The 16,460-nt window shown below is 40.2% G+C and overlaps 1 protein-coding gene across 6 annotated transcripts in view; it reads right to left on the bottom strand.

Annotated features, from left to right (window-relative positions):
* Window positions 1-16,460, bottom strand: part of LOC307028263 (protein MTSS 2-like) — a 105,656-nt gene that overhangs the window by 12,858 nt on the left and 76,338 nt on the right. The window contains exons 4-13 of one of the 6 annotated variants that reach the window (XM_079663129.1): window positions 15,084-15,168; window positions 14,161-14,252; window positions 13,350-13,424; window positions 8,932-9,089; window positions 7,883-7,990; window positions 7,585-7,682; window positions 6,301-6,577; window positions 5,764-5,838; window positions 2,532-2,684; window positions 1,879-2,061 (exon numbers count right to left, since the gene is read on the bottom strand). In XM_079663129.1, coding sequence (XP_079519255.1) covers window positions 1,879-2,061; window positions 2,532-2,684; window positions 5,764-5,838; window positions 6,301-6,577; window positions 7,585-7,682; window positions 7,883-7,990; window positions 8,932-9,089; window positions 13,350-13,424; window positions 14,161-14,252; window positions 15,084-15,168 — 1,304 coding nt within the window. The other 5 variants (XM_079663126.1, XM_079663127.1, XM_079663124.1 and 2 more) reach the window with 5 other exon arrangements.

The following is a 16,460-nucleotide window of genomic DNA, read 5'->3' as shown; positions in this document are numbered from 1 at the left end:
AACAAATAAACAAATCTAAGCTTTTTTATTGGTTGTAATTTACATGGATACATTTGAATGGTGTGACAATGTCCTATTTGATTGCGTTAAAATGTACATATTCTTCCTGTTAGGTCTGCCTGCTTTATTTTACCTAATGCAAAGTGACCTGCTCCATCGAAATCAGTCGCATTGACCCGAAACACATTTTGATTCCTAGCTTTCTAATGATATCAGGATTGTTTTTGTAGTCTACTCCAAATATTAAGCAAAATATGTCATATTATATAATGACTATTACAGAGTCATCATTTTGAGAAAAAGGTCTTTAAAGTTTTCTCTTCTCTGGAATCCATCGATCTGATTGATTATTAGCGGAGCAAATGATCAAAATACTACGGAGGAAAGATATTTTCGTTTGGATTACTGCACGGGAAGCACCGGCTGTTGTTCCTGTTGTGACGTTAAGTTACTCCGTTCTCCGCTTGTTATGCTGTTACAAGCTTCAAACGTATTTATCATCTGAATTTGCCGAAACAAGTTTAATATTCTGAAAGCCAAGACTTTGTTTATTTGAAATCAGATGAAAACAAACTGTAAAGGACCCTGCCGTGTTATATATGATTACTATATGCCTTACATTCATAATTTCAGCGGGAGGGAGGGGGAGCGGCGCTGCGGAAGATCAGAGTGGCCAGTGAGAGGCGAGCTGTGGTCTTCCCTTTACAAGCTTAAATGAGTAGCTAATGAGATTGAATATATATAACAATAAAAAAGAACAAAATATACACAGCTAGATCAGATCGCGTTGTAGATGTGACTTTAGAGTAGAGGGGAATTATTGAAACGGGATTTGTACAGTGTTCCGCGCCGCGTGTGTTTTGTGTATTTTTGCGTTTGTGTGTATTGTGTTTGTTTCCCGGGGAAAACACTCACGAGAAACACCGGCTGTTGTTATGCCTGCAGTGACGTTAAATTACTCCTTTCCTCCGCTTGTAATTATGTTGTTACAAGCTTCAAATTTGTAGGCCTATTTATCATCTGAATTTGCCGAAACAAGTTTAATATTCTGAAAGCCAAGAATTTGCTTATTTGAAATCAGATAAAAAACAAACTGTAACAGACCCTGCCGTGTTATCTATGATTACTATACACCTTACATTCATAATTTCAGCAGGAGGGAGGGGGAGCGGCGCTGAGGAACAGCAGAGTGGCGAGTGAGAGCTGTCATCTTCCCTTTACAAGCTTCAAACATGCCTGTAGCTAGTGAGATTGAATATAACTATAAAAAATAACAAAATATACACAGCTAGATCAGATCGCGTTTTAGATGTGACTTTAGAGTAGAGGGGAATTATTGAAAAGGGATTTGTACAGTTTTCCGCGGCATCTGCTGCTGCGAAAATGTGGGGCAGGGCTGAAAAGTGGGGGGGCCAATGGCCCCCTGGCCCCCCCGCTTCCGGCGCCCTTGCTGCTAGTTCAGTGAGTTTGGTCGTACAGTGATGAGACTTATACCAGTGGAACCTCAGCTTTCATATGATATCTCGTTTGTGCAGATAGCATGAAGTAGAAAAGATCACTTTTGCCAGTTATGTGCTTATGTAGCGTTAGCTTGTTTTCCGTTTAGACGATTTAGATGCTTGGTGTTGGAATGTGTTCCGTTTAGGTAAAAATGGTTAATATCGTCTGTTAGCTGAGTTTCTTCCTGTTAAGTGGGTATGCATCAAATATAGGTTGTTAAATGTTAAGATGTCCTGAGACGCTGTTTCTTGCAAGATGTTGCTTCTACTGGGGGCCAACAGGTCTTGGCTTTGCTACACATTACTCTTGATAATATTGCATATAAATATAGTGTATGAATACATTTAATACACGTATATCCTTGCGTTTCGGCGTTACCTTGGCAGCCATGTTGGCCGGTGTCATCCTGTGTCTCTGCGCGTCCTCGGGCTGTGTAGGTGTGGCGTATCCCTGGGGGACCGGCGACATCTCGTTCTCCCTCAGTCTATCAAGCGGTTCCTTTCTTCTCTGAACTACCGCTGCTGCCCCCGCATGCTCGTACTGACCTGCTTTGGACCAATCCTGAAGAGGTGAGTCAAATTTAAGAAACAGGAAGTAGTAGGTAGGGTTAGCACGAGAGACTTGTCCACTATCCAGCAGTTTGAAGCCCTTCATCTGAGTGCAGAGAGAGGGGGCCTTTACGGGTGGATTGTGTGGGAGTGCTTGGAAGAGTGTGTGTGCGTGGGTGCATGTGGGCAGGGGGCTTTTTGAGTATTTCCGTGTTTTTATCTTGATGAGTTGGAATGGCCAGCTTTCAACACCCTGTTTAGTTTTGGAAAATCTCCAGATCCCAGATTGCAAAACCATTGACAGGGGAGGCCAAAACAAAGTACACACAAGAAGTTGGGATGAACACAGGAAGCAAAGCAATGTGGTTACGAATTAGTTAAAAAGGTGATGAAAGTGAAAATAAAAGGCATTAACTGAAACGTATGAATCAGAAACAGAAAAAACAGTGCAACTGAAAAAATGGAAGCGAATGGAGAACAAACCTTCCACATCGGAACCTTTGATGTGGGAGAGGAGGAGCTGGATCCGGGGGGGCAACTATAGGGTGGGGACGAGGCAGGAAGAATGACAGAGAGTGGCCTGGGGGAGCCAGAGTGAGAGAGAGCAGGGCGGAAGGTAGCGAAGGACGTGCCAAACTGCGGGATGAGAGACATAGTCACATCATCAGAAAGAAACAGAGACAGAGTTGGCCAGCTGTGGGGGACGATCGCTGGGCCAATCACAGGAGAATAAAAGCATCATACACACATCTACTCTACAGTAGCCTCACACACCAAGTAAGAAACATAAGATCAGGGACGCGTCTATCTTTTTTTCAACCCAGTTTAGATTCGACCACGCCCACTTCCGCATCGACCTAGCTCTTTCTCATGTTTAGTTTATAGCCCATGTGTAGAATTAGGTTTTTAAGTTTAGTCATGTCTCATTGTTCACTCTTTAAGTTAGAGTCACTTATGTCTAGTCTTGTTTTGCTCTGTGTCATTGTGCTTCCTGTTTTATATTGTACTTACCTTTCCTTCTCGTTTCAGAGCCTTTGACTTTCTGCCATTGTGTGATTTCCCACCATTGAGATTGTCAACCCCACACATGATTGTTGCCACCTGAGTCCCATTACCTTTTGTATATAAAGTCCTCATCTCCCTTTGTCCTGTGCCAATTTTTCTTCTTTCAATGTGTACTCAAGAGAGCAAGCGTTTGAAGCCAAGAACCCTTGTTGTTATTTCACATTGTCAAGTTTATTTAGTCTTAAGTTTTGGCAGTTTGCTTTTGCTACGTTTTGCCTCTAAAATAGTTATTTTGTTGTACTACACTTTAGATTTGTTCCCTTTTTCTTGAATCATGCATTTGAGTATTTGTGTCACGTTCCTAACATGTCCCTATCTGAACAACTTATATCACTTTGACCCTAGCTTGGGAAAGATGCAACTGGCATTGCAGTCACTCCAAGCGCAAGTCATGCTGCAAAACGCTTAAAAATATGCTGTGGGCCTATGAAGTAACTGTAGCTGCCAAATTCATATTTTGGTGGATGGAAACGCAAAGGGTGACACTGCTTCAATGTTTTTGCCATACGGAAGTGGCCGTGTTCAAATATAAACTAGGTTGGAAATCAAGACGCAGTTATTATATTTAGAATAGAAAATACAATTAGTGTCAAAAGTGCGTCAAAATGACTAGTAATTTCTAAAAAGCCTAAATATTTGTATCTGCTGTATACATCTGTTAGAAAGACAATGGGATGTGTTGAGTGAATTGAAGTGTATTTGATGTTTGTTTTTGCAACATCTGCAAGGTGGTTGTGCAAGGTTACCAGTGTATGTGGTGAGTGCAATCAATCTAGATTCTAGACAATGCATGTCAATCAAATTGGAGATGTATCACACACTGACTGCCATCAGATGGTAGTAAACAGTGTTAATCAACTGAAAGGGAACAAAGACATACAGTATATGCAGGCTGTTGTTGATGGCAGATCCTGCTTAAAATCCGACATGAAAATGTACTTTGCCTCGCGTGCATCTTTGGAATTGTATTTATGTTGCTAACAGATGTGCATGCTGGTCAAAGAATGTATAATGAAAGGGAAGGAGACAAGCTCTCAAGCATGAATACAATTAATCTGTTATATTCAAGATGTTTATGTGGGTGTGATTGCACCAACTAAAGTGGTGAATACAAGACAAAATACAATCCATGCATACTTTGCTGTTGATCTGAACCAAATCAGTTAGCAAGGGATAATGCTAGATGCTGCAAATCATTAACCAGAATTGTAGTAAAGTCATGAAGGTGTCCATTAACCAGAAATAAGTTAGCATTTTACCACTTCCAATTCCCTTGTCTTGAAGTCTACGGTTGCTAACAAGCAGCTGAATGAGACTATTAAATATCATCACGCCGACATTAGCCACCATTAGCTGCCATTAGCCGCCATTAGCCGCCATTAGCTTAGCATTGTTTATGGTCTTACGTTAGCTTTTTACTTCTAGCGAATGAATTTCCACTTCAAAAATAATCAAAGTTGTATTTTTATGTGGAGATTGTCCTGCTGAACAAAACTTCTTGGTCGAACAAATGTTTGTTTGTCACTGATCACATATTCTGCCATTTTGTGGTGATTTCTTTGGAATGCTAACTTCTTGGTGCATCACTGCATCTCTACTGCTCTAAATCAGCCAGTAACTTCATAATAATAATAATACATTTTATTGTACACAAGGACACCTCATAATTCATAAAATATCCTTGAAAGGAAACATCTTCTTCCAATGCAGCAAGCCAGCAACATACAGTATGTGCTTATAGTAATCATTTGTGCTTAGGAAGATATGAAAATATATTCCTAAAAAAATCCAGTTCAACCTAATTTCTGCAAGAAAGCCTTTATTCAACAAAAACCTCACATGTGAGATTGAATTTTACTCGTCCTCTCGTAGTATGATGTTTGATTCGATGTTGTTTGATATTGTACCACCAAAATGCCTTCTCTGCTGGAGAGTCCATTTAGCCCACAGAGAGCAACTACTACTGCAGGTTTGCCTTATCATCCAGATGTCAAAGTCTCCCACTGTTTTAAAAAATCCATTAAACTCTTAAATAAAACTCCCGCTACCGTGGTGAATGCAACTCATAATTTCAAACAGCATGTGTTGTATAATTCTGTTCTGAAATGGCTTTATAACTATAACTACTACAATTATTATTATTATATATATATTTTTTTATGATTATCACTGCCACCGTAAAAAAAGGTTGTTGTTGAAGAAAGTTACAACTTCAAGCTGTTGGATTTATGATACCACTAAGAGACATATTTGCAAACTTTTTTGCTGAACAGATGGCAGTGTCCTCTGACATGCATACATCACAGCTTCGACACGCTGTGGATGGAGGGTGTAACAGATTAAATTGTCTAATCACAACTAATTCATCTAACTGTGATGCCAGTGTATTGGAGGCAGTTCACAGATAGATGAACACACCAATAACTCTTTTAATGTTCAAAAAATGTAATTAAACATAAGGGGTAAAATAATTTAAGGGATGTTTTACTTTTTGTAATGAAAAACACAAATGTAAAGCTCTGATTACAAGGATAAATTGATAACAAAATTACCGATTTTATTCTATTTCTGCCATACTTAAATCACTTTCATTTGGATTGAGTGTTACGCTGATGACTGCCTATTGTACAGTTTGAATGGGAGTACTCACGGTGGTGGGGGAGCTGCATTCACTGACTGATTGGCACGTTTCTGAGGCCTCTGACGATGCTGAGCTGGACGACTTCTACAACAAAAAAGCAGAAAACATATTAATGATTTGCCAAGACTCAGTGAGTCAGTGTGAGCATTGCATCTGTGAAGCCTGAATATATATGTTTTTCCCAAATGCCAGTTAGGTCAGATAATTCCGGTAGATTTCCAAAATAAGTCCATTATAGAAAGTTAAATCCTAATGTTTTTATGCTATTCCAATGACTGAACCCCAACATTTTATGAGGAACTCCCCCAGGAGGGAACTTTGGGATTTTAGCCTTAGCAGACCATTTACATGCACAAAAACCTATACAGTATAACACACTACAGGGAAGGGAAAACCCCAAAAAGCAAAACAGATCACTTGTTTCTAATGTCTGCAACCTGATATCCTGCTTTGTCTTTGTATGATTGTGTGGAAGTATATTGAAGACAAGGCATTTTAAGATAGCACACGTTTTTTTTTTAGTATTATGTGTGTATTTTGGCTTACCTGGCTAGTGATGTCCGAGGGCATGGGTGAGGGGGGCTTGGAGTAGATGTTTGCATCCTGGGACACGAATCCCGAGTCGTGGGAGGAGACGCTGCTGAGGCGGTGTGCCGCTATGCCCCCCGGTGGTGGGGGTTGATGCGGCAGGTTGCTGCGGTAGCGATAGGAGGAGGAGGAAGAGGATGAGGTGGGTGAGTGGGGCTGGGAGCCTCCACCAAAACCACCACCACCGCCTCCCCCTGATGAACGGGAGGCACTACTGTGGGCGCTGTTGACGCTGCTGCAGTGGGAGTTGGGAGGGTAAGGTGCAGAGGAGGGTGGATTGAGGGAAGGGTGAAGAGTGTGAGGGGAGGATGTAAGGAAGGTGATGGGTGCCATTGTGCAGTGAGGACAGTATTTAGTGGAGAGCATGATTAAAGTGATGGTTTAGGGAGGGTTTGGTTATTGGGAAAGATGATCAATTTGTGATAGGAGGATTTTGTGGTGGTGGTTGATAGGTGAAGTTGAGGAGTAGTCGTTGATTTAGAATGTTAGCGATGAGATGGCAAATTCAAGTCAGTCACAGTAAAAAGCAGAGACCCCAGAAAAGAAAGGAAACCAGGGATCCAAGAGAAAGAGGGCAGATAACACGAGTGCACACAGACAAACGACAAAAATAGAAAAAAGGGAGAAAAATACAAGTACAGTCAGAGAGTGATGGTTATAGTGAGGGGAAAGGGGGGAGAGAAAGGGCGAGAGGGGTGGGAGAGAGAGTGTGTAAGCTCATGAGGATCTAGGGAAAACACACACACACACACTAAACACTGCAGGCAAAAGGCTGTGAACTTGCATGCTTCTGAGCTTTGCCTGCGACTACATGCATAAACTGACAGAGACGTATACAGTGATGTTTTCAGACAAAGAACTACAGAAACACATTGCTTAGTTTACAGTACTCTTCTCGTATTATTCATTTTGAATTGTGAATTTGCACACATTTTAACCACTATGAAAAGCAGATGTGCGCATATTCTGATGATATCTGCTATTTGTGGCAAATTAAATATAATTTGTCCACTTTTTAGAAGATTATTTCTGTGTCTGAAGGTGGTTTGTGGTTTATGTAGAATTCCATTAAGAGTGATGATAACTGGACACACAGTAATGATGTACTGACACATAGACAATAGCACAGTAAAACACAAACAGGGAGGCTCCTCTTTCTTTACAAAAAAGTATTGTCGAGCAACCATAAGATGTTGGTAGTGTATGTGTGTACTGTGTACATATGTGTGTTTGTGTGAGTACCTGCACATGCTGCTCTTGCGGGAGCAGGAGCTGCTGGGGGATGAGGGAGGGGTCTGATAGGACCAGCTGTAATCCGACCCCTTAAGGTCCTTTATCACCTGTGAGAGAGAGAGAGGGAGAGAGAGAGAGAGAGAGAGAGAGAGAGAGAGAGAGAGAGAGAGAGAGAGAGAGAGAGAGAGAGAGAGAGAGAGAGAGAGAGAGAGAGAGAGAGAGAGAGAGAGAGGTTGTAATCTCATTAGTTTCTTTCCTTTCAGCACGCACGTGTGTGTGTTTGTTTGTGTGTCTGTGTGTGTGTTACCTGTTCACTCGCTGGCGGCAGTTTGTGAGGATCAGTTGTCAGCACAGTGAGGTCATCAATGATGGCCTGGAGGTGTGTGATCTCTCCCAGCATGGCAATCTCTCCATTCTACAAAACATGATTGAAACATGCACTGCGCTTTTAAAGTAAAAAAAATACTCACGAGTTCAAGGAAGAACACAAAGGAAAATTCAAAAGGAATTCGGTAGAAACCACAGTGCAACTTTGATGCATCATCATTTAATTGACCGTGATGTTTTTGGCCACAATCCTTGTGAAAAGTGTGAAAATGTGTAACTGTCACATCCACTGTTACCATGGGAGACTAACACACACTTGTGTGAGATAAATTGCAGTATGTTGTGAATATGAGTGAAGTGTAACTTTTAGTATTTCTGGATCACACAAGCCTCATTTACTTTGAGCAAGGCACTCAACCCCAATCTCTCTCTGCTGCTCAGCAACTATTAAGGTCCTACACACCGAGACGATTTTCGGCATTGATAGATGTCGGGCCGTTGATGAGCGTTCTGTCGCCCTACTCAGATTGGTGTGTACTGCACCGTCGTGTCTTTTCGGCCGTGCCGACACCTTCCACCGCCGATTCGTCATGTTGAATCGCTAGGCTGTCGGCCAAAGACATCACTCTGATTGGCTGTTCAGCTTAGTGAATCAGTGCATGAGAAGCGAAACGGAAGTGAGGGACCCAAAACAAGCTATTAAGAAGGCAAATCTGAGATTTAATTTAACTCCAGCTCTCGACACAGGTTCGGGAAAGCCCCACGAGCTTCTCGTTGTAGAGTGAAAATGGAACGCACACGCTATTTGTTGTTTGTTTATATTACGCAGGAGACGTGAGGCGACGTGAGGCGACGTGAGGCGACGTGAGGCGACGTGAGGCGACGTGAGGCGACGTGAGCCGACGTTCCGTCGGGACGTGTTCTTTGGTGTTGTTTGGTGTTGTTTGGTGTTGTTTGGTGTTCTTTGGTGTTCTTTGGTGTCAGTTTGGTGTGTAAGGAGCTTTAGACTATAGCCCCCCCCCCACTCACCACAACAGGCTGCAGGAAGCCGATGAATGTGCAGAAGCGCCCCCTCTCCTCCACCAGGGCGCGGCGGACTGCCTGCTTCTCCATCTCCTCCATCAGCAGACACATGTCAGTCACATCCTGCATGGCACTGTCCAGCTGTGGCTGCAGGTCCACTCGCCCTTCAGGGGGGGAAACACATATGATATAGAAGAGATTGAAACCAGCAGCTCAGTGGGAAGATGAGGGTAGAAGACGGAAGATGAGAAGTTTTCAGATGTGGGTGAAGTAGTAGGAAAGAAGATGACGTTGCAAACAATGCAAGTGGAAGGTGTGTGTAGGAAATGTCACCATAGCATACCGAACACAGGGAAACAAGGTAAGCAGCAACATCTTGTTTGACATTGTAATCCAATGGATATAAAAGTTACATGGAATCCATACCGCTGTCTATGAGCTTTGTTTTGGTTTCCACCAACTGCTAAACATCACATGTAGCTGGCCGCTAGCTTTGTGTGTCCCCTGTTTGGTGCTGGTATAATAACATATGGTGGGTTATGAGAGCCCTTTCACTTCAATAATTAGAGCTTTGGATAACCTTGGTAAAACATGATTTATAGGCCTACAAGTCTACAACGGCCTGTGTTTTTTGTTGTAACTAAGACTAGAGTCTAAATGTATCCATAAAAAAAGCTATGTGCACACATAATGTGCGAGAGTGTGCACATCTCCCGTAATAACAACACAGAGCCAAAACACATACTATGTGTTTCTTCCTAAAAATGTCACTTTCTGTGATTGCACATAAATTCATCGATGACAGAAAAGGAAACATAAGTGGATAAGTATGGTGTAAAACATCTCAATCCTACCTACTGTTAACAAAAACTAGTGCAATCCATTGAAAGTCAGCCATAAAAAATATATATTTGTAGTGTCACAACATGCAGTGAAAGAGAGGACAAGAGACGAGTGGCAGCATGAGAGCAAAATGAAAGCCTGCAGTGTGACTACAAAGATAATAGCAGAAGTCATGCAGAAGTCAGAGAAGAAGAGATTGCATAACTAAAAAAACTGTAGAAGCTGAACTCTGTCTGTCACCAGAATAAAAAAAGCCCTTCAAAACTCATGTGTTGCAACTACAGTAGTTTGCTAAAAAGTCATGGTAGCTCCTTTCACATATGTTTTCAAGAAGATAACATTTAACTTTTAATTTGAATGTGCATTACATGGAGCTCAGGGGCCATAAAGAGTGCTTTGTTGTTATAATATTTCTTATTTTTATATTGTTCTACTCATAGGCTACGGTAACTGCACAATGGAATGCACTTACCAAACATGGGTTGGTCTGCAAATCCCTGTCTGTTGTCATTAAATCATAGCTGTGTGCTCCGCAGCTGTCCACAGTTTTGCAGCATACTTTATGTCCTTTCAGATATTTCTGCCGTACTCATGCAATTTATACTTCTGAAAAATAACTAACTGAAAGGATATATTCATCATCAGTTGTTTCAGGATGTTAGCATACTGTATGGTGGTTCTCTAAAAGGTAATGTATTTCATGAAATGATTGGTCTGCTGCAATAATACCTTTGTATCCTCATCACAGAATAATGATGGACTTCTTTATGTCCCAAAATGCCCATTGAGAAAAAAGTGCATTTGTGTATTCTGATTATAGAATGTGTTGCAGGGAGATACTATTTAATTGATCTTGCTATGTGTTACATCCAAAATACAAAACATTGTAAAAGGCTAATTTATTTTAGTCAATGTTTTTGAAAATTCAACTTGTAAAAACACTGCTTCTTTAACATATGCGTGATCATTGGTTCCTTTTAATTTCTGTTTCCCTTTCTGTGCGTTTGTTTCTGTAACTTTGTGTTCTTTTAATTTGTGCTGCTGCACGTCTCAGCCAGGTATCCCTTGATTTCTTTCTTATAACCTTGTTGGAACATTCCTGGTTTAATGAAGGTTAAATAATAAAGGAATTCAAATAAAGACCCAACTTTGAAGAGGAATATATTGGTGAAAGTGAATGTGTTTCAGGAGATTTAATTAAAATAACCAGATTGTTTTATGGGTTCATTTTAATCAAGTTTAATTTTCTCAACCCTGAAGATTCAAGGCTTTTGTTATTTTGGTTTATATTTAAATGTGTCCAATTTTTATTGTATTTTATTTTTTTACGTATTCTTCTTTCAGTGTCTTTGTATGCACCACATATACCAAAGCAAATTCCTCATATGTGTAAACCTACTTGGTAATAAAACTGATTCTGATTCTGTGTTATTAAATCATGCGTATTCATGTAACCATAGACTCTTTTATTTTGACTCAGTTAATCCAGCCCTGGTCCATTGCTCTCTTTGTCACCCGAAGTCAACTTCTATGGCTTTTCCATGTTGTAAACAATTCCCTAATATACAAAGAACCTTTTTGATCACCCCTTGTATCTCTAAAGTAGTGATAACCACAACCTGTTACACGACACACATGCTTGTAAAGTAATCTGCAGGAACAGTCTGAATGTGGGTTAAACAGGAGATGATGCAGCAGATCTGTAGCGAGCGATACTTACCCTGGATCTCTATTACAGGGGGACAAACACCACAGGGAGGGAGAGACAGCGAGACGGTAGCAGTGGGGGCGGGGGGCAAAAAGGAAGCAAAATAAGGAAAGAGAAAGGGGGGAGAGAGAGCAGACAGAGCAGAACTCATTGTTAGTGTTAGTATAAAAGGAAGCCATCACAAGACAGCCACAGAGCCACAGGTTAGAGCAAAATAACACAACCCAAAACATCCAGAAATAATACATGAACCAAGCATCAGCAAACATACAAACATAACTGGGCTATTATCCTGTCAGTTTCAGCAAATGTTGCATTATTCAATGTTTTTCTATTGACACTGATTGTATTTAATGTATCACATTTGATTGATTAAATGTTGCATTAAACAAGTCTAGGGGTTCCAGATGAAAATGGTCCTTAGATAATACATACAATAATTCTGTTTGGTAAAATACATATTTTTAAAGCTCAATCAAGAAGGCATTGGGATTTAAGGTTTCTATTTCTGTCATTTATGTGTTACTTTCGCCTTTACTAAAAGGTGGAGTAGGTAAGTTTGAGAAACCGGCTCGAGATACACTTTTTGTTATATTCAATGGAATGCTCTTAACATCCCGATAGCAATTAATATCTTAAGTGCTTTGACAAAAAATCCATAACAAAGTCATCTGTGGAAGCCGTGGCGCTGTAAAAAGCACGACTAATCATTTTAGCCGGCCCGGCTAAAATAACTGGATGGCCTACCTGCCTGTCAGCCTTCCATCTGTGCACAAACTTATCTCGTGCCCTCATTGGTCATGTGCGCGTTCGTGTGTGTTGGAGGAGGGGCTCTGTAGGGAAGTCTGAAGGAAGTGACAGATTTTTTCCGGCTGTGTATTTTTAAATTCTTGCGCACTCGAGCTGGTTTCTCCAAAATGACAAATGACCCACCTTTGATAAATAAAAAATATATTAAATAATAGAGAAATAGATTATTATTATTATTACTACTACTACTACTACTACTACTACTACTACTACTAATAATAATAATAATAATAATAATTCCACCAAGATATGTATCACATTTCTATCATTGCATTAAAACAAATATCTTAGGATGCGCACAGTGTCAGTCCTAGAGATTAACCGAAAGACTAATGTATTAAACAGAAAGACATTATGAAATGTACATTACAGACATAATGGCTAAATGAAAGCTGGTCCATAAAAACACACTTATCATTGGTTGTTTCATCATTAAGTGAAATGTTTCAGTACAAATAAGAGAATACCTGCAATACCACTGATCACCTCTAGATGTCAATGTAAACCTACAGCTTTTGTTATGTGCTGCAAAAAGGCTACGGTTCTTGACCTCGGTGAATGTCTTATTCTCTGTGCGTGTGTGTGTGTGTGTGTGTGTGTGTGTGTGTGTGTGTGTGTGTGTGTGTGTGTGTGTGTGTGTGTGTGTGTGTGTGTGTGTGTGTGTGTGTGTGTGTGTGTGTGTGTGTGTGTGTGTGTGTGTGTGTGTGTGTGTGTGTGTGTGTGTCGGCACTGAATGCAATCACTGTATTTTGTCTGTTTTTATGTTAATGTATAATGCATCCATATCAGATACAAACCATAAATCATCATTTGGGATTTTTGGCGAAGGGAATATTGTTGTTGGTGTGGATTTACCTTTCATTAGCAAAAGTGACACCATCGAGATAACAGATGTATAAATGAACTCAGTGTCCATAAACAAAGTATAGGAGCAACACATAAACACCATTGACAGAAGATAATTGATGTGGTCTTTGTAAGCTTGCAATAAAACAGATTGAGCTCTACAATGTGACTTCCTGTTGAATGTGAGAGGAGCCGGAGCTCTCCTACTGACCGTTACCTTTACGGGCCTTCTTCTGCAGCTTCATGGTGTCAGATGACTTCTTCTTGATCTCGTGGCGTGACCTCTTGTACTCTGGAGACGGGACAGACAGAGATGCTTTAGTAGCAGGAATGTAAAGCCCTCTGTGTGAACTCATATTATCTTGCTTACAGAAGCTATAAAGCCAAGAGCTAACTGGTAAAGACTTTGCATTGGTTAGAGCAAAACATACTGATCCTTAGAGATTACAGTCAAATCATAACCTTGGACTTTGTAAAACTTGAATGGACCAAACGATTAAACATTATAATAAACAACCTTGACTAATACTGCTCAAAACCAGGTATTCATTTATCAGTTATTTAGGCTTTTTTATTTTACAACAATGGTATTAGTAAAGTGCGACTTAACCCCAAACCTTCCACTCCATGTGACTTTAGAGTTTTAACTAAGACTCCTGTATCTTGACCAGGACTCTTGTAAAATACATGTTTAATCTTAATGAGACTCTTAGTTGAATAAAGTGATTGTTCTGGATAATTGATGAATAAGGAATCTACTTTCTGAATACAGTATACTTCACTTCCAACCAACCTTCAAACATTTAAACTAGAAGGGCAATCTCTGCTCTTGAATCAGGTTATAAGTATTTTTGTATTTCTGCTGATAAACGGTCAAATGACCCTAACCCTAAAAATACTAGTAAGCCACAGAGCAGCACCTTACAAGACATTACACACTTTTATACAATAAAGCAACTTCAGTTGGGTGGATGATATTTGTGCAATGATATCATGAATTAGCATCATAACCTGTGAGCAGTGTGTACCTTTGGCGTGATCTTTATCCAGCTGGGTGGCTGTCTTCTTCCAATCCTCAATCTTATCCTGGAGAGGATTGATCAGACTCTCCATCAAAGCACTGTGAAAGACATTGAAGAGATTGAGAGACAGTTCAAACACAACATTAATAACTGCTGCTTTGTTTAAATCAAAACTGTCCTAGGACAAGTACTTGTATTGGGTGGTGTCTTGACAAGAGTCTGACTTCAGTTATACTTTCTATGTGGTGAGCTACGAAAGTTTGCTATGGTCTGCATCACGTATATCTCAATGCTATATGCTTTACTATCAACTTAACATGTGTGCAATGCATCTTCCACCCAGACAGTATAAGCAAAAGCTTTGGTGTAAACAGTAGCAACATCGTATTCTGACGACAAAGCACCAAGCACCAAGTTTCTCGAATGAGATCCATACACATATTTCTGTCAACGTGCAAAACGTACACAATGGTGGCACACTAGTGAATTGGAAAGACCCCAGTCATTACCATGGTTATAGATCAACATCGTCATTATCATCACCATCAATATAATAGTTTGTGCTGTGGAAAACTCATAACAGAGGATAGAGAATGGAGGAACAAGCAAATGATGGTTGTAAACAGACTGTTGGTGAGGTTTCCAGAGTGGTATGTGTTATGGGTCAATGGTTGGAGTCACCTACAGTGATTTGTAATTAGTACAGACAGAGCAATGATCATAATGGAAGTCATACATCTGACAAATAACCTCCCTAAGCTTTGGCCCAATCATAACACAACAATAAAAGGTCAGCATTCGATGAGTTCTCTTAGACTTCTGAAAAACCTTGATGGACCAGAGTATAAGGTCTTCAAAGAAAGGAAAGGAAGCAAAGTAAGCAGGTAAACAAGGAGATAAAAAGTGAGAAAGAAAGACATGTATCTTACTTGGTGAACTGGCGAAGTTTGGCCTCAATGCTGCGATGCCTCATGCACATCCTGGTTAGAGCTGAACCAATGTCTCTGGTCGCCCCTAGAAACACAAAAAAGCCATGTTCATATAATGATACACATGCACATACACACAAAAAGATGCTACCTAAGAGTTTCATTGCACATTTAAAACCCGATTTTGTTCCACAGAAAGAATACAAAGCCACATTCAATATGTACATTACAGCTATTTGTGTGCTTTGTAAAGTAAATGCTGGTGAAAAACAATGTATTCTTCAAACAGATGAGCAACTACCAAGTATCCTTTTACATTCAGCCAGTATTTACACTAGACCCTGATCTGCTTTGTAGATACTACACACACTGCCTGCCTCATCCAAATAAAGTGGTGTCTCGTGAGTGTGTTTGTGCGAGAGTCCAAGCGCCCAGGGACCCAGATTTGTGAGCAGCTAACCTGCAACTGTAAACACAAGTCTATTTTAAGAGAGAGCAGGTCCGTGTGGAAAAAGCTGACCGTGAAGTTTAAGTCAGTTTAAATGATGGCAGAGACTGTTAACTTCCAAAAAAGGTGCTCCAAACTGACACTGCTGCTGTGCAGGTGGAGAACCCACAAGAAAAATGGGATGAGAGCTTCACTCTGATGATGTGCACATAAAGGCTTTCCACCAGAGGTAAGGATGTCATCACTGCTGAAATGTACACACTGGAACATTCAGATTAAACAGCAGCCAAATGGGATTTCCTTGAGAGACACTGTTTATCAGGAGAGCTTAGACAGGTTTAAATAGTCCAATGCAGGGATTGCAAAGTGAAGAAAGTTGTTATTCCAAAATGTTATGGACCAGATTAATATTTTCTTCCAAAACTGAAAAAAAATCTGTGTTTGACAAAAGGAGTTGATCCATTCAACAAATCCCGTATAAATATAACAGCTACAGCATGCATAGTGACCACAAAAAATGAAACTATCAACGTTCTTTATATACTCTTACAGAATAAATTAGAAGAAGTTTGTGACATCATCAGACCAAATACTGTTGATCATGTCCAAGTATTTCCTAAATATGAACATAAATATCATTTATTCTTAACTATAGCCACATTTGTATTTACTATGTATTGTATTTTGAATACTCAAAGCTGATTGGTGAATAGAGTCCACTTCAATGATCAGGACCTGAAAATGAATATTATTTGCACAATCTCCTACAGTAGATTTTGAAAAACAAATACTGGTCATTCATACCACACACACACACACACACACACACACACACACACACACACACACACACACACACACACACACACACACACACACACACACACACACACACACACACACACACACACACACACGCACACAAAAAC

The sequence above is a fragment of the Notothenia rossii genome, assembly GCF_949606895.1.
Source record: "Notothenia rossii genome assembly, chromosome: 2".
Classification (NCBI taxonomy): domain Eukaryota; kingdom Metazoa; phylum Chordata; class Actinopteri; order Perciformes; family Nototheniidae; genus Notothenia; species Notothenia rossii.
Note: the sequence above shows the minus strand (reverse complement) of the source record. Positions and strands in the feature narration are given on the sequence as shown.